Source organism: Leptonotus elevatus, chromosome 1 (assembly GCF_054856555.1).
Source record: "Leptonotus elevatus isolate MCC_2025b chromosome 1, RoL_Lele_1.0, whole genome shotgun sequence".
NCBI classification, from domain to species: Eukaryota; Metazoa; Chordata; class Actinopteri; order Syngnathiformes; family Syngnathidae; genus Leptonotus; species Leptonotus elevatus.
Genome location: NC_141239.1, coordinates 44,132,967 through 44,158,312, shown reverse-complemented (window position 1 = coordinate 44,158,312; position 25,346 = coordinate 44,132,967). Strand labels below are relative to the sequence as shown.

At 41.7% G+C, this 25,346-nt stretch overlaps 1 protein-coding gene across 2 annotated transcripts in view; it reads right to left on the bottom strand.

The window, feature by feature from the left end:
• pde4a (phosphodiesterase 4A, cAMP-specific) overlaps positions 1-25,346 on the bottom strand; it is a 78,950-nt gene that overhangs the window by 19,558 nt on the left and 34,046 nt on the right. The window contains exons 1-6 of one of the 2 annotated variants that reach the window (XM_086072209.1): positions 10,454-10,751; positions 7,663-7,848; positions 7,548-7,584; positions 7,381-7,451; positions 5,562-5,611; positions 4,042-4,154 (exon numbers count right to left, since the gene is read on the bottom strand). In XM_086072209.1, coding sequence (XP_085928335.1) covers positions 4,042-4,154; positions 5,562-5,611; positions 7,381-7,451; positions 7,548-7,584; positions 7,663-7,848; positions 10,454-10,647 — 651 coding nt within the window. In that variant the 5' untranslated portion in view covers positions 10,648-10,751. Of the gene's footprint in view, positions 1-4,041; positions 4,155-5,561; positions 5,612-7,380; positions 7,452-7,547; positions 7,585-7,662; positions 7,849-10,453; positions 10,752-25,346 lie in introns of those variants that run through there. The other variant, XM_086072123.1, reaches the window with a different exon arrangement.

Below are 25,346 nucleotides of genomic sequence, written 5' to 3'. Positions count from 1 at the left end.
AAGGAACGGGGGCGGGGAGGGCGAGGGAAGGGTGCCGACTCTCCTGGCCTACATGCAGCACCCTGAAGCGGCCCGCCCGGACAGCCCAGAGACGGTTCCAGTTGGGCCTCACTTGCGAGCTAATGAAGCGGGGCCCAGGAGCCCCCCCTGGATCTGGAAGCTGCGGAGACTACATCTCAGCCCATTTGGTGATCCGGCTGACCCAAATGTAGAGCCACTGCAGGGTCGAGGGAGATGGGAGCGGATAGAGGGACGATGGAGGTAAAGCGTCTGAAGGGCACGGAGACGAGCCTGGAGAGGAAGATGAGGCCGACGTGAGAGAGACGAGCAGGACGAGGGATGCTCGACTGACAAAAAATAGGACAGTTAGACGACGCAAGTGGACCAGTTGGGGAAATGGTGACAGCAGCGCCGCAGGATGACCCGGGTACCGAACGATGACGAAGGGAGACGCGAGAACATGGGGAGGATAGCGAGCAGGGATGGGTGAAAGAAATCCGGGACAGTTCCTTATAGCCACAGTCTGGAAAAACAGGCTCCTTCTCCCTGCGTCGACCGCCCCTCCCCCACGGTACGGCTCCAAGAGGGCCAGTCCTCGTAGCAGTGGATCAGCCCCGTCCGTCCCCAGTCGAGCCCGACGTCCCGCTCCGTGTCACTCCGATGCGATCCCCGCCGCCTTAGGCAGACGCTCCTCCTCCTCTTCCGATGCTGTCGCCTCTAACGCCTCTTTTTCCCCAGGATGCCCGAGACGGCTCTCGCAAGCTAATCAGGCGGCGTGCCTGCGCCCGCTGGCTCCTGCTGGCGGCACCAGCACGCATGCGTGGCGACACGGCGTGTACGTCTGTCGAGAATATGTGTGTGAGTGTGTGAGAGTGAGAGACTGAGTGGGAAGACGGTAGTCAAGTGTCTCTATGTTGGATCTCTGAAGCCTCTCGTTTAACCCCCTTGAGAGATTTTGACACCACATGAGCACAGACAGACGCCCGACTGAATCCTGATTGTTTACATCCAGAGCATGTTAAATATGAACAACACAAGAGACCTTGCGCAATAGAACAAACGGTGCCTGTCGCTTTAAGATGGAACACTACCACAAGAGCGTTGCCTGCGATGTCATTGGATCTCGTGCGGACCACATGGCTTGTGGTCAGAGCGGCGAGCCAATGACGGAAAGGCAGAGGCAGAGCCTGCTGCTGTTCGATAGCAACCAAGGTTACAGCGGAGACATCAGCATCAGGACCACTAGCCCACCCCCCCCCCCCCCCCACCCCACCCGCCACCTCCACGCTCATGTCCTCACCACCGACCATCACTAGTCCTCCCTCGTTGCTCAAAACGCCATGAGGACGTAGTAAAGCACAAGATGCCACACGTAAGAGCTGTGACTCCCAGCTATTGATGAACATTGACAAAGCAGGACAATTAAATGCTCTTCCATGGCAGAATGTGCACAAACTATCAGATTTTTGTCATCGAATTTAATGTATTAGTATTATGCAACTTGGCTGCATAAAGAAACTGAAAAGTATAGTGAACCATTCATTAATACAGTTAGAGACATAGAGTTTCTTAGGTTGAATGTACGTACAATTAACACCAAATTAAGACCAAGGTTTACTGGAAAATATGCCTATAAAAAGGTTAGTTTACCATTTAATTTATTTTTTATTTTTTAACTCATTCACTGCCATTGACGGCTATAGACGTCAAAAATTCATTTGAACTATTTCTTAACATTTTTTCCCACTTTTGTTAACAAGAGTATGAAAACCTAGATTTTTTTATTGTTCATTTAGAGCAGATATAAAATGTGTGATTAATCTTGAATTAACTAGTGAAGTCATGTGACTAATTACGATTAAAAATTGTAATTGCCTGGCGCCCCTAATTTTTAATAATCTTTTCTTTAAAAAAATTGTTTTTGTTAAAAATTAAACAAAAAAGGTTTGTTTTTTAAAAGAAGAAAAGATTATGAAAAATTAGGGCCGTCAGGCGATTAAAATTTGTAATCGTAATTAATGGCATGACTTCACTCGTTAACTCACGATTAATCACACATTTGATATCTGTTCTAAATGTACAAAAAAAATCTAGGTTTTCATACTCTTGTTAACAAAAATGGAAAAAAAATGTTAAACTAATAGAAATAGTTAAAATGATTTTTTTTTTAAAGTCTATAGCTGTCAATTGCAGTGAATGAGTCAAAAATGTCAGTATAAATGTGCACTTATACTTTATCTGTCTCTTTATCTGCATAAAGCTAACCATAGTACATTAGTACAAATGATCTGTCAAAAATATTGTCCTTCCCTGGCCCTGTGCTTTGGATTATTATTAATTTTTTTTTATTAACTTTTCCCAACCAATCACAGTCAGAAAGTGCGAACGATGCGGACATATGGTGTCAATTTGCTGTGCGTTGGTGGGTAATTAGCTGGTCACCGACACATTCCCACACACTGACCTGTTAACTTGTCATCAGTGTTGGGCAGTAACTAGTTACTAGTAATGTGTTACTGTAACTTAGTTACTTTTTACGATAACTAATGCTCTAATGCATTTCTTGTTTAAATACAGTATCACAGTTACAGTTGCAATATGGTGCGTTAGTCAATTACTTAATTGTGCGACACTCGTGAGGACAAGCGGTTCAGAATCAAATAATGAATGGATGGCTGCTGTGTACTGTACTACTTCCTGTTTACAACGGATTGCCGCTGCCGAAGAAGACGCATTGTGGGCTTTTTTGTTGAAGTACACTTTAAAAATAGATTGGTTAAAATAACTACCAATCTAGTAGGTTAAGCTCATATTTGCTTGATTAACCAATCAATTGGTCAGACTTTGATCATTCCGGGTGATTACGGGCATACCAATTTTATTGGTTAGCCACACAAGCAATGAAATCGGTTACAGTAGCAAGTAAATCGAGATAAATTGAACTCGCACGCCAATCGTTCAGTTTATACCTCAGCACTGTAATCATCAGAAGGTCAATAGTTTACAACTATATGACACACAGTAAATTTTGTAGAGTCAATTTTTCTCCAAAAAAGACTGTATTTGGTCAACTTTACACTTGGAAGAGAGTAAAATACTGTACTAAAAAAAAAAAAAAAACTCAAGGGTTGAGGAACGATCCCACAACCTTCAGCATGGAATACAGCCTTTTTACCATTTGAGCTATGCTAGACTTATAGCTAGTTAGCATATTGCTGGTGCGTCCAAAAGGAGACCAAAAATAGAGTGACGAGGATTCCACTTGACTCCTGCAATATATTCACACAGAGCATGAGTGGTATGGGTCAGAGGTGAGATTGGCTGCCTCTGAACCTGAAGGTTCTGTGATTGTTCTTCAGCTGTTGAGTGTGTGGTTTTTTTTCCTTTTGGAATATTTTACCCTCTCATATATGAAGTGTATAAAGTTTACTCTGTTTAGACTGGGACCGAATATAGTCTCTTTCAGAGTAAAATTTACTCTACCATATTTATTGTGCACCTGTTAGAGGGGCCTTTAATTGTGGGCAGGCAAAGCACACCTGTGCAATAACCAAGCAGTCTAATCAGAATCTTCATATGTGACACTTGTGAAATGGAAGCAATCTCTTAAAAAAATAAAAAAGGATAAGTGCTCACTAAAAGATTTGGATTTGATTTAAGATCTGGGAAAATCGTTTTTTTTAATACATCGAACAAGTCTTTAAAAGCTCAGATAGGTTCCAAATCACTCGTGACCCTAATGAGTACAAGACCTATATAGAAAAGGGATGAATAGAATAAATCGGAGGTTGACCAGCGTCCGAGCACAGATTGCATTGGACCTTAGCGATTCCATTGTCAATTATTGCTACAGGTTTGTAAATATGTCAAATCGGCACCAATTTGCTTCGAGTAAGTGTGAGCGAGGCACTTTGATATTTTGCTATAAAGATACGCACGAAACAGGAAAGGCTTAAAGGTGGCCGATTGGGCCTCCTGACTAACATGATGTTAGACAGTAAAGTCTTGGAGTTCGTGTCATGTTTGTGTTGAGACGGGCACCTTGTTGGAGGCCATCTCGCTGACCGAGCGGTGGGTCTGGATGGTCTCCAGCTGGTCCAGACACCAGTCCAACTCTTCCAGTGTCTCCCGAGCCATCTGCTGGTATGTCTCCTCTGGGGGGTGGACAGGGAAACACACACACACACACAACCATTTCAACAAATATACATCAACAAATCTGATTTATTGTGAAAAACTGATTTCCTACATACTGCCATAATTCATGCCAAAGACGTTTTGAATACATATAAATTAGGGGTGTGAATTGCCTAGTACCTGGCGATTCCATTCGTATCACGGTTCATAGGTCACGATTTGATTCGATACCGATTAATCCCGATACGAATCTATAAATTGATTATTGCGATTTTTTAAAACTCAAATTTAGAAAATACTAATCAGTAAACTTGTACATGTACACTGTAGGATTTGTATGAACATTTATTTATTTATCTGAAAATTCAGGATGCAGTCTGTTTCATGTTTGAACAGCACTGAAATAAGATATTAAGGCTTAATGTTCCATTAATATAACATTCTTTCATGCTTAATGTGTGACTCTCAACCCTCAGTAAGATGTTTTGTTGAATATTCCCATAAAAAAATGATGTTTAAAAATCGATTCGGCCGCATATCGAATCGATTTGAGAATGGCGCGCTGTAATATCGCGATATATTGCCGAATTGATTTTTTCTAACACTCCTAATATAAATGAACATACTTTTCACAAGGTCCAACATTTCTTAATTTCTACACTAAATATCTTGTTTTCCTATGTGATATTCACATTTCTTGAAATGGTGAATTTATTCATACAGTACATACAAATCATAATATATTTAAGTAACAATCTTGACAATATTCATAATTTTTTTTTTGCTGCATTTATACAAAAACAAGATTTTCATTGTGCACACTATTGAGACACTTCGTTCGGCACACCTTCTCAATTTATCTAGAGCTGACCTGTGCCAAATTGTGTCCCTCTCATGTAGGTAATTGGAAAAACATCTGATCAAACAATAGCAATAATATACATTTGAAAAATGTGTACAAAATCAATTAAGATACAAGTGAAATGCTACACTGATTACATCCAATGCAGAAGATGGCCAGAAATCATGAAAATAAAATAAAATAAAATAAAATGAAAAAAAAAAGCACATTATAATTTCTCTGTGGAAAGAATTGTAAAAGTATGGTTATATTGTGAATATTTTCATTGTCAATTTTATTTTGATTGTAGTTATATTTTATCTATCGTTTTAATTACTCATGTTTTTTTTTATGAAAAAGCAAAAAAAGCACACGTTTTTATGTTATAACTTTAAATATTTTAATTTATCCTGTACTTTTTTGTGTGCGTATTTTGTATAATTTTTTTTACGAGCGTTTATTAATATAATAATTCGTTTTAGCTACATAATGTTTTATCAATATTAATTTTTTACAATATTATTATTATTATGACTCAATTAACTTTTTAACGTATTTGTTGTTTTGGATCAAATAACCTTACCAGAGAGGGTTGCTTGGGGAACGGTAGGTTGACTTGTAACGGGCGACCTCCTGTGGACAAAAACAGCATTACATCAAAAATCAGAACTGCACGCTGCTGCCCTCTGTCGATCTTTGACACACCTTTCACCATGAGTGCAGCAAATGCTCTTGACACACTCATGGCTTATTTTCACAAATTGCCACACTTATCTTATTCAGTGTGTTTGCTTTATTCGCATGACTATTTACATTGTGGATTCTCACTGAAGGCATCAAAACTAAGAATGAACACGTGTGGAGTTATGTACAGGTGAAAAAACTGAAAACATATTTTAGATTTTTGTTCCTTCAAAATAACCACCCTTTGCTCCGATTACTGCTTAGCACACTTTTGGCATTCTCACCCCTGGAAACTCCTTCAATACTGTTGGAAAACCATTTCAGGTGATTTCTCTTGAAGCTCATTGAGAGAATGCCAAGAGTGTGCAAAAAATCATTAGAGCAAAGTGACTATTTTGAAGAAACTAGAATACAAAACATGTTTTCAATTGTTTCACCTTCCTTTATTGAACAGATCATTTAAGTCTAACCCTGAAATGAAATTATTAATACATCAGTATTTTGTTCAGTTTTTCATGTTTTCTAAAAATAAAAATCAATTATTAACTCATTCACTGCCATTGACGGCTATAGACGTCAAAAAATCATTTGAACCATTTATATTAGTTTAACATTTTTTCCACTTTTAGTATGAAAACCTAAAAAAAATAAAAAATTATTGTACATTTAGAACAAATATAAAATTTGTGATTAATCGTGAGTTAACTAGTGAAGTCATGCGATTAATTATGAAAAATTGTAATCATCTGACGCCCCTAACTTTTAATAATATTTTCTTCTTTTTTTAATTAATTTTAAAAAGTAAAAATAAATAAATAAATAAACTTTTCTTTTTTTTTTTAAAAAGAAAAGATTATTAAAAATTAGGGGCATCAGGCGATACATTTTTAATCATAATTAATCGCATGACTTAACTCACGATTATTCACCAATTTTATACCTGTTCTAAATGTACAATCAAAAAATAATAATCCTCAAAAAAGTGGGAAAAAATGTTAAACTAATAGAAATATGCCGTCAATGGCAGGGAATAAGTTCATGAACATTATTTTAGGATATGTAACTCATTCTACAAAACGGCGGTGCACATGCATTGAAACGCTGAATCACGATTAAAGCTTTAATGCTCCCAAAAATACATAAAACCGTTCTTGTTATGCTTGAAATATATATATTTTTAAAAAGTCAAAGTGTGAACCGTGCTGTTTGTTTCAAATAGCCTTCATAATTGAGCAGCGAGGCGGGAGGCCTTTTCAGGACACCGCTGCATAATTATAGAATGCTGATCATTCTGCTGCATTGCTTTATATATCATTTTGACGCGGAGGCTGAAAGCCTGCCAAAAACAATCGGCTTGCGTCTACTGCATCACAAAAAAAAAAAGAGCATCCTTTTTAGAGTTATTGACTATGTGGTTACACTACAAGGCAGTGAGAGAAATGTGTGCCAGCTGCTGGAGGAGGCGGAGGAGCATCACATAAAGCTGGATAGGGGATACACATACTGATAATTGGGACCGATTTTGAAACCGATCATTCAGCAAAGGCTTGATTCTCAGATGTCTCTGAAAGATTATCTTAAGTGATTATCCTGTGGTGTGTTGAGAATGATTTATTCTGTGTCAACTATCAAGAGTGATTTGAACCCCCAGCCTGCTTGAAAAAAAAAAGGATTAAACTTGCTCAACATTTACGATTGGTGGTCGGGTTGATACTGACTTGTTAGTGGGTGTGGTGACATTGGCGAGGATGGTGAAGTTGCTTCTTACAGATCGTAGGCTGGCCAACACCTGAGGATGGGGGAGGTGAGGGAGGAGAGAGGTGGGACCACCACAATTAGGCACAACTTGAATTATTGGAATGCTGTTGAACAATCAGCAACGCACCTGAGCGAAAGGGGTGACGATCATGTCTTCAGCATGCCTGTGGAGGAAAAGCGATTGGTACCAATTTGGAGCCCCGTGACTCGTGACGGATTCAGGTGGATGTGTGTGCGCTCACCCCTCGCTGTTGATGGAGGAGTTGCGCGACATGGTTTTGGGGGATGTGTCGTAGTCGGAGTCGGAGCGGTACAGGAAGGACTCCCTGCGCTGGCTCTGGGGGAAAGAAGGGTGCAGCACCAAGCCAGGACTCGCCTGCGAATCCATGGGACTGCGTCCCGGCGACGGGCCATTCTCCGAATCGAAGCTGGGGGAGGAGGATGCCAATGTTGATATGTGACCTCGTTTGATAGTGACACCGAGATGCGATACAATAAAGCGTCGCGGGCCGTCACTGCGTGTGAGGCAAAAGATGTGACAGGCGCAGCGTGCAGCTGTTGGATGGCACGCCGCCCGCCACAAGGCTGCTGGAAATGACGTCTACTGACACATTATATTCGCCAGCTAAATGATATGCATGAATCCAGCTTCATACTGTTTCAAAGATTGCTGTTTATGCTCCTTAGACACTTGTCTTGGACAGGAGCGGCGTCAAAAAGGATGCTTTTGCAAAGATAATGGAAAGAATAAATCCGTTTTTGTATATCTGAATCATGACATCAAGATCCATATTATTCATTCTCCTCACACATAAACTTTTTTTACAAAATAAAACATAAAATTCAATAAACACAAATGGAATGCATTAAACATTTTTATTAGGGGTGTCACAAATTAGTGCGTTAATTTTGAGTTTATTTAAAGTTCCTTTAACGCCACAAACTTTTTTAAAGTGTGATTAATGACCGACCCTTACTTGGGAAGCCTGTACGGGGGACATCTAGTCGCAATGCAGCAGACACGTCCACGTCCAAATTTAGCAGTGATACATTTCATAATAATGCATTTATTTGTGGAGACTGGGGTCAAGTTGTATTTTACAATCTTAAAAATATGCAGAATTTCTTCAAGTTAAGTTACTTCATGTTAAAGGTTAGATAGCTCTTAATATGAAAAGAAAAATGCACTGAGCTGTCACCAATGTCTTACAAATGCAATTATGCCATCTAGTGGCTGAAAAATGACCCCAACACAAATCAATATCACACTTGTTTTTTTGTTTTTTTACAGTGCAGTACAGCTTTTAAATTTTAACTCAATTTTATAAATTATTATAAATTTATAAAATTACTGTCTCAATTAGTTTAACACTTTTTCCCACTTTTATGTTAACAAGAGTATGAAAAAAATATTATATTGTACATTTAAAACAGATATAAAATTTTCAATTAATCGTGTGTTAACTATACAAGTCATGCGATTAATTACGATTGCTATTTTTTATATAAACTCGGCACTTAAAAAAAAAAGCTAAACTATGAATATTATATATACTTATATACTCTATATTCTACAACCAGGCTTGGGGAGTAATGGAATACATGTACCGCCGTTACGTAATCAGATTGCAAAAAAAACGTAACTGTATTCCATTACAGTTACAGGAGAAAACATGTAAACAGATTACAGGTACATTTATTAAAAATGGGGATTACTTTGAGGGATTAAAATTTCTATGATGAGAGAGAGTGCGAAAGAGGGCGAGAGAGAGAGAGAGAGAGAGAAAGAGACAGAGAGAGAGCGTGCGTGTGGTTCCTTACAGTGGTGACTGGCATGGTGACACATTTTATATTTAATTAATACAGAGGACTGTGATTTACAAGATTAATACATTTAACAAAGTTCTCATATCAACAGCCAAAGGGGGCATGACTGAAATATGCAAATTTTCAAAATTCCTTTACTAATTAACCTCTGGGGCATGACTGCGATGAGAGTGATCCATAAAATCTGTCTAGTAAACTGAACTATGTCAATCCCAAGCTCAGGACCCCAATGAAGGACAGTCGGTCACTGGGCTGGCGACCTCACAATGTAAAAATAAATAAATAAATAAATAATGCTATGGAAAGAAATCAACCTGCAAAGAGGGGGAAAAACTTGCGGATCAATATCCTCCTAAGGACTGAATGACCTAAGGTCAAATGTTAGCAACAAGCGGTAAATCATTAACAATGCCGTAAACATGTTCTGTTGATTGTGTGATTAATGACATGTACTGTACTAACAGGAAGTTGGGGATATTCGGGATATTTTTTTTAATTTAGTTGCAAGGAATTCCAGTGTCAGTTTTCAGTTTATTTTGTTTGTTTCTACATTGTTAATTGTCACTCATCTGGTTGCGTAATTAATGCTGGCTTGTGGTTTGATGCAGCCGCCATTCATCATTACTTTGGCAGCTGCGTGGGTTTGCGTTCAATATTGCTGATTATAATGCAGATTAATTTATGGGGAAAAAAGAAGAAAATATATATATATATATATATAGAAAGAGGAAAAAAATCACAATCGCAATAGTGAGGAAAAATATATAGCAATTTGATTATTTTGAAAATCATTCAGCCCTTTTATAAATTATCGGCACTATTGGTAATTACTTGTCCTCGGACATGGCCTTAAAAAAGTAAACGTGGTTTATCCATCTCTACAAAACAGAGATACAGAGAGACTGGAAGAGTCACAGAAAGGCTCAGAAGTTTCCCCGTCATAAAACTGCAGTTAAATGTGTTTGTCAGCAAGAACAGTCCTACTCAAACTCCTTTGGACATGTGCATTATGAATTTTGTAGACGGTCAAATAAAGTTCACTTTTACAGGTTATCATTTATTCGGGAAAATTCACCCAAAGCCCAACATTTTTTGTAGGTAGACTATATATGTGTATACAGATTACATAATGTTTGTCAGGCCTGTAAAACAGCACTAGTTTCTGATCCAGTAAAAGCCCTCCACAGAACAGGTGCTCAAATGTACCTGCAGTAACTCTGAGACGAGCGTCTGCGCTCCTGAATGCTGCGGTTGAGTTTCAGACGCCGGAACAAGGCGCAGCCTGCGTATCCGCGAGAATGCTCGCCCGGTGACACGGGTGAGGTGAGCGAGCTGGCCGGAGGTGGCCCCTCCGGACCGTCCCATAACGTCAGCTGTCGCGTCAGCTTCTTCTGAGTCATGGCCGCACTTGGCCCCGCTTCAAAATGTCCGTCCTGTCCTGTACGAGCGTTCCCAACGACCTGGACTCGACTTCAGCGCCACCGTGTCAAATAGCAAAGCCCCCCGATCGTCCCTTCGGTCCCGCCCGCCCGCCCGCATGCCAGCCGAGTCCAAGTGCATCAACATGCATATCCCGCGCGCGGATCCTCGGGCCTCGGCTGCTTCAAATCCTTCCGCTCCCCTCCTCACTTTTCTCCAGATTTATGCAGGTCTCCTTAATCCGTGCCTGCGTCGGGGTCGTTTCAGGTTTGACGGTTAAAAGGAGCGAAGGCAACCCCCCCCAACCCCTCCTGATATTTCATCACCTCAGCTCCACTCCCACCAGAAAAGAACACTCCCACCCTTGCTCCCCGTGAGAGCAGCCGCTTACTTTTCCTAATTAATCAACTTCACGCCCTTCAAATGAATATATGTGTGACAACGTTTGTCTGCCCCCCCCCCCCCGCCCCCCTCACTCTTCACCTCCTTTCCCTGTGGGCCCCGCGAGCATGTGCTCTCAATGTCCTTATCTCATGGCTCACAGTTGCTCTGCAGCAACAGGAAAGCTGATCAGTAACAAACAGACCACAGGCAACAACAACAACAACACGCGCCGTCTGTGTGCGTGTGCGCGCAAGGAGGATTTGCAAGATAGAGAACCACCCAGAAAGAGAGAGAAAATAATAATAATAATAAAGTTTGGAAGGCAACGGTTGACTCACGACCCCCCTGCGCCAGTGTTTACACGTTCCACTATGGTGGCGGCGGGGAGGGGGGGGGGGGGGGGGTTGCGCCCAAAACATTCCAGTGTTTTGACATCAACACCCTTGCTGGGAAGCAACACTTTGTGTGGCCTTTAGATGGGAACAGACACAACTTCGGCTTAATCATCATTTCCACCAGCCACAATTAGACCATTAAATAGCTTTTTCTACCAAGGTGCGAGCGGGTCAAGCACAACTAATTAGGCGATGACATCGGAGATAGGAATATTCGACAGCCTCGGGGGTTTGAGGGCGTTTTTTTTCCACACTTACATGGCCGGATGTTAAAAGGCGGCATTGTTTTTGCGTGTACTATTAGAAGCGCTGCTGGCGGAACGAGCTGAGCTGTTATTTGTTACGTCAATAACAGGAGCCCGCATCGATTGTTATTAACAACATTAGGTTCACACTGCACTTATGGCATTTGGACACAGCGCTGGTACATGTGATTGCTTCACTGCGAAAACGAGAAAGAAGCATTTGGGAAGGGAAGCTCAGCGTGAGTGAATGTGAGAGACCGCTTACATGATAAGAAAAATAATTTTGAAAAAAATCGCATTTTGTGCAGTTTACATGCCTGGGCATCGTGCCAAAAAGATGAAGATGTAAATTGGGATTTGTGATCGTAAATATTGGACAGGTTTAACATTTATGATTGTCTGCTCGGATCATTTACTGAGCATTGGACTGCTACTCACTTTGGATCATCTCGGATTCTAATCAGAATCCTCCTCAAATTATTTAGTACTTAGCAAGTGTCCAAATCTGTTATGGTTGTGCTCTCACTGCGTTGTGTTTTATTTTTTTTCAGTCTCTGATTGAGTAGAGGGGCGTGTCCTCCTGCGCCCGCACCTGTTTCTCATTCACAAATCAACGCTTTATAAGGACTGGAACTGCTGACACTCCTTTTCCGAGTATTGACCTTGCCACGTCCTTGACCAAGAGTCTGACTAAAATCTTTCAATTCCTTTCACTAGCTTCGTTTCTTGTTTCCAGTATCTCACGTGAGTCTTTTGACACGTAGTTTTATGTTGTTGTTTCCTCGGCTTGTTGCCCGAGTGCTTGTTAGGCACGCGTTGAGCCTTTTTTGCTCCGTAGTTTCGTGTTTCCTCAGCTTTACGCTTGAGTGATTGGTATCCACGTGTCGTTTTTCCCACGTCGCTTTTAGTTGATCCGCTTTGTATTTTGTTTTTTCTTATTCGCGTTGTGTGATTTCTACAGCCCACAGGTGAACGGATTGACGGTGCGGCATCGGAATTGAAACTGCCTCCCGAATGCGGTTTCAAACGGATTTCACGTGCTTTGTGACATACAGACTACAAAAGAGCCAGTTTCAGTCTTGATGGGCTAAAAGTTGGATTTTGGCTGGCAGTCTGAACAAGGCCTTTGATCGCATATTTTGCACAATTATCCGTATGTGTGTTACCTGCTTAATTAGCTGATTTTCATCGCATGGGAGGAAAAAGGCTCAAATTTTGAGCAATTATCAGTATGTGTTTACACCACTGAATCAGCTGACACTCCGTCCGTGGTGAATTTGCAATCACTATTATTGAGCAAGTTTAACATTTACAAATTCTTGACCGATTTTCTAAGCAGGTCATAGAAAACCCCCCCGCTGTTAACACAGCCCATGCCTTTGGATAATCGCTCAGGATTGTCTTTAGTCATCAATCAGGCCTTTGATTGTAAGCGTCTAAATAATCGGCATGTACATACCCCGCTGAAGGCAGAGCTCACTCATGAAAACTCCTCACGTTTCAACAAAGACAACTTCAAGGGGGAAACGTCAGGAATCATCATGCTCATGACAGTTGCCATTGTGATTTGCAGAAAGCTGACAATGACTCCATCGTGTGTCAAATAGTGAGCCCGGGCTGCATAATAGCTGATGAAAGCTGGCTAAGTGACTCATGCCCACGGAGGGAGGACCAACACACAAAAAAAAAAAAAACACCCCCATGTTGCACTCTTTGTATTTGGTGTGTTTTCATGTTTTCGCTCACGCTGCAGCAGAAAGGCATGCTCGCATAGGACGCAAGGTGGCGACAAGCCGCGGCCGTGGGCAGCTGGCGTTGCGCGCGAGGAGCATTTCAAGTGCCGACACGATGATCCGAGGCCTTCAGCGGGACGCCGATTTGTTGCAGTTGAGCGGCTCCTTCTTTATGGCAGATAGCGACGTGTCTGCGCTGTGGATGCAGAGGAGCACATTAACTCTCACTGCTGGATGACGCCTGAGGTAAGAGATGTTAGGAAAAGCCATATTTCTGGTGGAGGGATGCGATCGCTGACGTGGAACTTGTAAAAGCACTCGCTACACTCCAGGACTTCAACCAAGCAAAATGTGCCTTCAAAATCTACCGAAACTCGTCAGACTTCAGCAAATGTTGTGAGACGAGAGCAGGGGTGTCAAATTGATTTTTGGCATCGACCACATCGCACTTGTGAAACCATAGAGATATCTGATCTTATTACAGTCGACCCCCGCTGTTCAGGGCGGATAGGGACTGGGCGAGTCTTGCCAAAATATAATATGCCCATTTTAAACACTTTTTTTTTCAACCCTTAAATGGAAGAGACTGTCAATTAGTGTTTTCCACAACAACAATAACAGGATGCAGGTGTCCACTGTACAAAACAAATTGATGACTAACTCAATTGTTCTTTATTTTATTAAAAAAAGAGTGCACTATACTTGCAATATATATATATATATATATATATATAATTAGGGGTGTTAGAAAAAAATCGATTCGGCAATATATTGGGATATTACAGCGTGCAATTCTCGAATCGATTCGATATGCCGAATCGATTTTTAAACATAAATGTTTTATGGGAATATTCAACAAAACTTAATGGAACATTAAGCCTTAATATTTTATTTCAGTGCTGTTCAAACATGAAACAGACTGCAACCTGTTAAATGCAGTGACTCAGTTATAAGCCTGAATTTTCAGATAAATAAATACATTTTCATGCAAATCTTACAGTGTACATGTACAAGTTTACTGATGAGTATTTTCCAAATTTGAGTTTTAAAAAAATCGCAATAATCAATTTATAGATTCACATCGGAATTAATTGGTATAGAATCGAATCGTGACCTATGAATCGAATCGCCAGGTACTAGGCAATTCTCACACACACACACACACACACACACACACACACTTATATATAAATGAAAACTTTTTTTTAGTTGTGATAAGATTTTTTGCAAGAAACACGAAATGAACGCACATGATTTGCTTTAGCAGGCCACATAAAACGATGTGGTGGGCATAACTAAGACTCGCCACACACGCACCGTGTGATGTAGTTCAACCTGACTGGAATAGTGCACACGCAATCCTGCGCATTGAGCAATTCAGCCCGACAGACATGCTGCAAAAGGAAACTATCGGGTTTTGAGGCACCACACACTGTGTATTGTACTGTGTTATTTTTCGTTGAACCACAAAAACAGAGTGTGATTGTCAAGGATGAGAATCCAGGAGAGAGTGTGGACATAAGACCTGTTCGTTGACTGTATCTGGCGCGCGTCATTGGCTTCACTATCTTATTGACAGCAACATATGAAATTATAAATATAGTTAAGTATTGCTGTAAAACAAAATGTTGGTAGACTAATGAATGAATGTATAATTATAATGGGAAATAATGTTCCACCATTCCTACCCTGCAGGTGGCAGCAGATTAGAAAGCAAATTGAGCTTTTACAGCACTTTGTACACTATATGGTCCTCAGACCATATGTCAGACCTTCATGTCCATACTTCTCATGTCTCCCCGTGCTTGCATGTCTTTAAGTGTCTTCTATTTGGCTGGCGACAAGTCCAGGTTGTGCCGCAGCTCTCGTCTGTGCCCAAATCAAATGTAATTCTTCTCTGCCTTTTCTTGAACAAAACCAAATGTATGGAGTATGGACATATTTCTTGTGTATCAGCGTCATTTGCTTATAATATTAGGGCTCTCTTTCAGGGAGTCCTTGTGTGCTGAATAAGCTGGGAAAATCCGGCTGTTCTGCTGCGGCACTTTTTTTTCCTCTCTCTCCCTGTCTTTGCACACATTCATGCCACAAAGAGGAAGGGGGTGGATTAGGTGTCATTAATACAGCAGCCTTCAAAGGGCTGCGGAGCACCGAGTCCAAATGTAGCGATTAGTTTGATTAAACCTCAACGAGGGAAGTGGGCGGGAGGGTTTACATACATTTGCCTCCCTGTGCGCTGACCCCTGCCTGGTCTCCCCGCGCAAATTTTCTTGCCATTGATTATTCATTAGGATTCATGATGAGGAGGCAAGCCCCTGCCACATCAGCGTTTTCCCAAAAGTCTCGCACGGTGTCAGCTTCTGCCACCGCCGCGCTATACGCAGCCATTAATCAGACCTCTCAGCGAAGGAGCGCTTGCTTACACAAGACTGCATTTCGCTGAAAATGGTCAAAATGATGTCGATTTTTCTCTTCCTTTGCAAGATTTGGAATCAACAGAAAACAACAAAGTTGAATACGCTGAAATTGATCTCCAAATGTTTGTTAAAGCTGGACCCAAATAGCAAAATGTGGTTGAATCAATGTTGAAAGTTCAGCTTAAGCATTGAATCTACGTTGAGATCTAAAGTTTAAATGATACAGAAAGCGCAAGGTTGATCAAATGTTGAGTCAACGTTTGCTTTTCAACCATAAATCACACAATGTCAACGTTGATTCAACCGCCATCGAAATTAGAATCTACATCTATCCAGCCATCCATTTTCTTAACCGCTTTTCCTCACAAGGGGTGCTGGAGCCTATCCCAGCTGGCTTCGGGCAGTAGGCGGGGTACACCCTGAACTGGCTGCCAGCCAATCGCAGGGCACACAGAGACGAACAACCACCCGCACTCACAATCACACCTATGGACAATTTGGAGTGTTCAATTAACCTGCCATGCATGTCTTTGGAATGTGGGAGGAAACCGGAGCACCCGGAGAAAACCCACGCCAGCACGGGGAGAACATGCAAACTTCACTCAGGAAGGCCGAAGCCCGGACTCGATCTCACGTCCTTTGCACCGGGAGGCGGGAGGCTGAGACAGCGATTGAAAATGATGTCTCTTTCGGAGAGATCACAACTTAGAAGTGTCGTAGGGACCGCAATTAATGGATTCAGTGTCCTTCAAACATTCAGAAATACTCTTGGTCGAAAGAAAAGATTTGAAAGAAAAGAGTATTTTATTGATTTTTAAGTACTCTCAAGTTCATTGGATTCAGCGTCCCTCAAATAACAAGAAATTGTCCTGCTTGAAACAAAAGGAATTGCAATCATGTAAAATTGCAATTATGCAATATTTATATGTATGATTGTGCAATAATTATAGCAGGCCTGTCCACAGAATAAACCCCAACCCCCCCCCCCCCCCCCTAATCCCTTTCTCCGCTGACGGAGAAAGGCAAACAAAGATTCAACGTTAATTAAAAATGGACATTTCAAACGTTTTAATTCAACCAAAAAGCAATGTAGATGCAATGTCATCTTTTAAACACAAACGTCAATGTTGACATAATGTTGTTGAACCAATGTTGATTGACCAATCAATCTTCAACCGTAGCCAAAAATCAACCTTCTTAACCCTAATTCAATGTTGATATAACATCTTTTGCTATCCGGGGATGCACACATGCTGATAATTAGGCCCATTTGGAACCCGATGACTTCATTATGATTGGCTGATTATCAAATTCCCCTAAAAGATGATCCTGAGCGGTTATCCTGTGATTTGGATTCATTTTTTCCCCTCAACAATCCTGGGAGGGAACTAAATATAGCTGGTAGAGGAGCAACTGCTTGTGTTGAGTGTTTATACAACCTGTCTGAGAAGTCATTCACACAACTAGGAGAAGATTAGCGGACAAGCTAACAGCTAGCCTAGCATCTCCTATTTCTTATTCTAGCCTTCTTTTTTTTCTTTTGGTTATATTTTCACTTAGTCTGGATGCCTTTGGCAGGATGCTGACAGACATCTGGTTTAGGGAGTAGACTCACAATTCTTGGTGGAAATATTATGTGTGTTGGTCATCTAGAGTTCTTCTAAGCTTTTTCCCTTTTTGGGTTTGCCATTTTTTGATGAAGCTTTGGAGCAAGTTTTACGAACAGATGCACTGACTCCAATTTCAATTTATCTGGGCTTGGAACTGCTATGGAGTTGGGCTTTAGATGCGGGAGGACTGGCAGTTGGTGCGAATGTGTGAAAAAAAAAATCCACATTCATTCAAACCTATGCTCCGGGCTTCCTTTCTGCCGTTTGTATGTTCTCACTGTACTTGCGTGAGTTTTTTTCCAGGTACTCAGGCTTCCTCCCACATCCCAAACGGAAACATTTTAGGTTGATAGAAGAAAATGTAAATAAATGTGAGTGTGACTTGTTCATATGGGCCCTGTGATTGACGACGGGTGACCAGAACTGACCTGGCATGCATATTACAGCAGCCATTTTTACAAGCTAATGTTAACAACAGGTACACAATTCCTTTGCTAACTAATATAAACCTTCCCTTAGGCTACTTAAAAAAAAATCACAGTCAATATCCCATCCGTGCACACACATCTTTCCCCCCTGTTCTCTTCAGATCATCAAGTTAATGATTAACCTGCCCGAGTGCATCACCCTCGCGCCCCACTCGCCACACACGTTCAGCCTCGGGGGAGAATGACAGTTATTTCCTGCCCCCGCTTCGTCTTCTGCCAAGCAAGCACAGATGCTTATTTTCAGGCGCAAGCGCCAATCCCCCTTGCTTCCCTCCTCCTACCCGTGAGCCGTGCCTCACCCAGGCATTTAGCACCTGGCTGATTGCTAGAAGTGTGGGGGAGTGCAGTGGATGGGGGATAAGGGCGGCGCTGCTTGGCTTGACCATACTGTATAATCACAGCGACTGAATCATCCTGCCAGCTCGCCATTGAGCATGCGAGGCGCTTTTATTCCGCAGCAATTTATTCCCCAGGCCGGGGCATGCTGTCGGAGCGACGTGCCCGTAACTGACACATCTCCAATGACATGTCCATGCCCGCTTGCCTCAGCTTGCCCTTCGTGTGCTTCTCAGGCAATCACAAGAGGGCGAGGAATGACAGAGTTGGCATTTACAGTACAATGCACAAGAAACAGAAGCTCCCGAACCACGGGCGGGGGCAGTGCGATGGATGCCACACGGGGCGGGGCAAGGCCAAGGCATCCGGCGACCGGAGCTCCATGCGAGCCAAGATGAAGGCATGGACGAGGCCAAAGATGGCACAGCGGGGCATCAGCACTGGGCAAGGGGTTTTAGGAAGCGCGCCAGGGTGATAGTGATGCAGTGTTGCTCGGTAGACATGTTGAGACAAACCATTTCATTTGTTTAATGTCAGGAAAAGCATCACCGCTATCCTCCCAGAAGCCATAACAATCAACAGAAACCTCCTCGCGGACCCGCCTTGTGTTCATTTCCTGCCAGTATTGTCAAACACAATTTTATTAGCATTACATCACAGCACGAACTGCATTTGCAAGCTCTACAGATGCGGTCTAAGTTGATCCTAAATGCATTAGAGAGGGGTTATTGCGAGTAAGGATTCGACTTTCAAGGAGACATACAGTGGTGCCTTGTGACATGAGTTGAATTCATTCCCTGACCAAAACACTTGTACCTCAAATTGTGTTTTTCCCGTTGAAATAAAAAGAAATGCTACTCCTAAAATGAGACAATGATGTAAAATAACATCATGAAATAGAATTCAACAGTTTTTGTCACATTGCATCAGTTGAATGCTGTTCCTTCTGTCCTGCACACTTTGGCCACCTGGGGGCAGTACAAGACAGACGGACGGATATACTCGTCATTGCGGAATCCCACTTGCGTTCTAGACAGTCCTTGGTTGGATGCAGCAGCCAATCATACTGTAGCGGGCGTGTCTCAACTCCTCTTTTAATTCGTCAGTACGGCACGAACAATAGTTATTCTACGCAGATGATAAAGAATATACGCTGAACCAAATTTCAAATGAGACTGGCAATAGACAATTTAAAACTTCTTTTTGGATTAATTGTTCACTATTTTCTCATTGTAAAGTGTGTTGAGTTGAGTACACTGCCACCACATGGTGCTTATATTATAACTCTAAAATATTCAAATCTAATAAACAAGCATGTAAAAGTCAATATTACCTAATATGTCTCCTTTTAAACAGTTTGGGAATCCCTGCTCAGAAGAGTTCAATGCATCATGCACCCTTGGGGTTGAAATGGTGAATAATGCTGTCCCTCTACCCGGGTCCAATATCCAGCACTGTGCCGCATACGGTGTGGTTCGCTCACAGAGCCAAAGATTACAGCAGATTATCTTCCCTGCTGGATCGTGACTTGAGCGCAGAGGGCTGGTCACCAAATTTACAAAACCACAGGTGTCGGCCACGAGCTGACACCTGCTGGATTCCATAGGAAATGGATTTTTTTGATGTGCTAAACCAGAGGGTATTATCGGAGCCGGAACATGGCTGGCAGACGTCCACCACCTCGCAGCCTTTTAAGATATTAATCCTCGATAAACTCCACCTGGATTTAGCGGTCCAGATGAGACACACTCGTTCGACACAATTGGCTTTTATTTGAGGGAATTGCCCTGAAAGCCCCACAGGGAGCCACTCACTACAAAGACTTCCAAGCTTTTCTACAGCCTGCTAAATTCTAACTACGTTATTGCTACTAAAGGAATATTGCCAAATTCAAGTCTTCACACTGCCTTAAATGTTATCTTCCACCCTTGGATGTGATTCAATACAGTCGTTCTATCCAAAAATCTGCTATTACAAAGATAAGCAGGCCAAGGCCAAACAATCCTTAAGTCGTCTGTCTGCCTCTGACTGATTTAATAATCATTTTTAAAAATCAGAGTGCACCAGGCAATAGTGTTCTATTCGATTCCTTTATGTACAAACCACAGTTCCATCTACTGGGTCTGGTGGGTCGCTGCCCCTCTTGGCACGAATTTGAGTGACTGTTATAGCAGAAAGTGGGAAGTGTTTACATTTTGTTAATTCATTGATTACAGACGTCCTGAAGGGACAGTTCGGAAGTCATCATGCCGCTTTTGCTCTATTTTCACTACAACAAAGTCTATAAAAAAAAAAAGGCCAGCCGGGGTTCCAAGTGTGCCGAGCAGATAGCATATGGGCAGTGGTGCGTAAAGTGGGGAGCCATCGGGGGGGCACCCGCATTCTGCAATGTGGGAGGAAACCCTACAAACATAAGGAAAACATGAAAACTGAGCCAAGATTCAAACCCAGAACCTCTCAACTGTGACGCAGATGAGCTAATCACTAGCTCTATCACTATATATATATATATATATATATATATATATTAGGGGTGTGAATTGCCTAGTACCTGGCGATTCGATTCGTATCACGATTCACAGGTCACGATTCGATTCGATACCAATTAATCCCGATACGAATCTATAAATTGATTATTGCGATTTTTTTTTAAACTCAAATTTAGAAAATACAAATCAGTAAACTTGTACATGTACACTGTAAGATTTGTATGAAAATGTATTTATTTATCTGAAAATTCAGGCTTATAACTGAGCCACTGCATTTAACAAACGGGTTGCAGTCTGTTTCACGTTTGAACAGCACTAAAATAAAATATTAAGTCTTAACGTTCCATTAATATAACATGCTTAATGTGGGAATCCTAACCCTAAAAAAAATCGGCCGCATATTAAATCGATTCGAAAATTGCGTGCTGTAATATCGCAATATATTGCCGAATCGATTTTTTCTACCACCCCTACAGCCGTGTCGCATCAATGTGCATCTTGTTATTCAACATGGATGCACGCGTGTGTCTGGCTTCTGTTTGATTTCGTGCTGAGGGACACATTATGATGTTTGCGACTTTTATTGGTTGTTATGTCCATTTATATGAATCATTTGTGAATGAGATTAGAAGCGATCGACAGATTATTTTGGAACAGGTGCCCGAGACGCAGCGTTAGCTTGCAGCTCGGCTAAAAACCACGCCCTAGTTACGACATACATTGTATACATACAAAATCACTTTTTCTTTTATAAACTTAGACCAAAATTCAAACTTTCGTACTGCTCGGAAATGAAAATGGAGACCTTAAAGGAGTTACTTTTGGAGAAATCTCGAAAGTGACATTTTTGTCCAAACGATGTATTTTTGCTATTTACTCAACACTGACCAAACTAAAGTGTTGAAAATGGCTCCTAACAAGTGATAATTTTGGAGGTACAAGGTTTTGACCCGACACCAGCGATATGTATATGTATGTATTATATTTAAAGGCCCGACAGTCATGTTTTTTTGTGTTTTCAGATTGACATTAAATTGATCGATGCGACTTTTCTGATGTGTTGAAATGCTTTTGTCCATCATTGTCACCCTTGAAGGATTAACAATGTCTCAGTGGAACGCTGTATAATGAAACACGAGGTCACAGCCACTCTCAGCTGTCACGTGAAGCGCCGCGGGCGACAGACATCCACTTCCCGACAACACCGCCGACTTCAACTGGGAATGATGGAAAAGGTCACCCATGGCGCTCCTGACTCCTTCATTAAATGTTTGTCGCCCACAGAATACTGGAGAATAACGTTCACTTGCCCTCACTGCCACCAAGAACTTAAGCGTTCCTGAATTGTGATGGTAGCATTTAGCGCTTGAACCCGCGGCTCGGTCTGATTCCAAGCGCCCCGAGCGGCGACGCTCAAGAGCAGCTGCCAACGTGGCCTTTGGATTGAGCCGGGTTGCCAGGTCATGATGACAGATGGCTTCAAGACATACCGCTGAATACATTATGAAAAATGAAGACCTGGGGGATGTGAAAAAGCCTGAAAGAGGCCACTTCCATGTTTGCTGCATTCACTGGCAACTCCCAGTATAGGACATTGTAAAGCAAAGCGGTATTTGTCTTTGTTTTATATGCAAAAGTTCCCATTAGATTTGCATCATGATGCTATAATCACCATATAATGTACAGTACTAATCACCCAGCATTCAAACTGAATAGGGTTCTGCTCAAATGGAGATGAATAAGGGCTGAAATGAATGTAAAAAATTTTTTTTTTTAAATCATAGATTCAGGGAAGCAAGAAGCCCGCTGTTTTGTGAAAGGCATGTGGTACACAAAATTGTTCAGGGGTGTAGCTGGCGTCAAAAAGGTCAAATCAGTACTTGGCTTTTCAGCACTGCAGCCGTCCAGCGCTCTTTAAAATGTCATGGATTGTTTCCAAGAGGCTGATTGATCAAGGCAGCGCTACCTGACTGCATCTCGGGAGTATCCACTTTCCTCATCGCAGCTCCGCAGGGGACGAGGCGCACCATGTCGCCTGCTGCCGCTGCAGTCTAACCTTTAACTGAATCGTGTTTTAATTCAAATGTGCCAAGATAAAACACAAAGTGTATGTCAATTCCCAAAGGCCATTTGGGAGTGGTGATTCCCCCCACCCTGCTGTGTTTATACCCGCCATTTGGAATTCCGAAGGAGAGATGCTCTTTGTTTAACGAGCATCCTCCTTTAGTACGTCTTCCTCCTCCTCGTCTCCAAAACAGATGGATGGTGTGACTCGCCTTTGTAGTTTCCCGCCACTCGCAGACAAATGACTAGATGAGCGACAAAAACACTGGCGAGTGTGTCGTCCGTTGGCTTTTGATGTCTAATGGACTTCGTCCGGGTAAGGATGGATGCAGGCGGCAGCCTCCTGCTGAATTTAATGAGCCGGATTTTTAGCTGCTCTGACCGGCCCTTCATGGAAAGCGGAAGAGAGCACTTTTTTAGCAAGCCAATTACGGCCAGCGGTGTGTTGATGCGTGAAGCAAACGAGTTGACGGAAGGTGGACTGCTGACTTCTACCACCGCCACCCCCGGCCTCCCTCTCTCAGCCGGCAAGCCCACACAAGCGCGCGTGTATTTTTAGGAGGTGGTGACTCCCTCTCTGCAGGCTTTTCTTTTCATACAAACTGAGAAAATAAAACACGAAGACAGAGGAGAGACGAGTGTGACTCATCCACAGCTACCACCGTGTCACTGTGACTGTTCCTCCTCATCTATTTCTAGGTTCCGTTCAAAGGAATAAAGCTATCTCGCTAGATTTCCAGCTCCTGTAGGATTTATCGTTCACTGCCATGTAGCCAACTCGACGGGCAGCAGCTAACTATAGCTAACAATTGTAGATTTCACTATTCATCACAAGTCTGCCCCACCAGATTTGATCATTTCTCTACTGTAATTAGCTAACTACTGTACATTTTATTAAGTGCAAAGTAACAACTTTATTGAGGTAAACTGCTTATGTATGGATGTATTAGTGTACTGTATACATGTAACCTTCACTATGTAACAAATCTAGCGATTGGGCTATTTTGCTAGCAGGCTAGCTGGTGAGCAGCCATTGAGCAAACGACTCCAGATTTTGTAGCTAACTGCAATAATAAATGTAACTACCGATACATCTATCTCCCTCACTTGCAAGCAATATTCCTATCTATTTTAGATTTGATCATTTGCTGGACTGCAACTAGCCAGATAGCAGCTATCTAGCTAACTATTGTGGATTTCATATTTCATTATTCACGCCAATGTAAAAAGTCCGACTTGTTGCTACATACATTCCCGGTAGAAGTGGAAGCATCAATACATTTTGAGCCTCCACAGGGGTGAAAGTGGCTAGAATTTCTTACCGGAACTCCCTGACATAAAGGTCGCCGCGCAGCCAGAATTAATTAATTTATTTATTTATTTTATTTTTGGGGGTGATGGGGGGGACAGGTCTTACACATGCATTAAGCTACATTACACTAACATGATTGCAACAAGGCATTTATGAGAAACTGCTTTCTTTTGTTGCACTCTAATGTGTAAGTAACTTTGTGTGAATAAAAACTGTTGCAATTTCCTTGACTGTGAGTATGTCAAACCGCAAACTTTGAATACTGCTCTTGTAAAATCCTTTTTTTCCCTCAGTTTTATAAATAATTGTATTTTGTTAGCTGTTGTGAGAAAACATCTAATGATTTTGACTTGTGGTGCTCACAGAATGCCAAAGGGACAATGCATTTTGGGGGCACTGACTACTTGTAAGACACAGAAATGTGATTTTTTACACATAGGTGAGCAAGTTTTGGGAGAGATATGAGCTTTTGCAGATGATCCAAAGAGTTGTGCAAAATCATCCAAGTTCTTTTTGGCAAAAGAACTAAGTGAATGCAGATGAGCCAAAGCAATTGAGAAGGATCTTTGCAGTTGTACCGACTCTTTGTTTGGGAAAGGAACTTAGAGTGAAGCATGTGTGAGCAGTTTTGGGATAGATATGTGCTTTTGATAATGAACAGATGCTAATGCTAATATTGAATTGATATATATATACACCCCGCCCCTTTTTTCTTTTTCAAATTAACTAATGTTGTAAATGTTTGGCCCTAAAGAAACCTACATAATTATATTGTTTCAAAGAATGTTTAAACATTTTTTGTTTTGTACCAACAAATAAATGATTGTTTGAATAATTGCGATTTCAGTTACCGTATACCAAAATAATCGTGATTAATGTTGTTTTTGTCATAATCGAGTAGCACTAACTCAGTTTTTCATAAACACGCATGCACGTACAAAAAAAAGTACATCTTAGAATGAATTTTTACAATGTAACAAACCCTTCCATCCATCTATCCATGCAGGCTTCAATCTCCGCATCCTCTTTCTTAATATGAATTCATGCCACATTGAATCCAATCAACAAGCAAAACGCCCACTAATAAGCAGCCTTTGCATCAAATTTGTCATATGCCGCACAAAGATGGCGGGACGACCATTACTCGGCAGCAACGGATAATTATGCGTGGTGATGTAACGCAGCGAGCAAATAAGCCTTGCCCAGC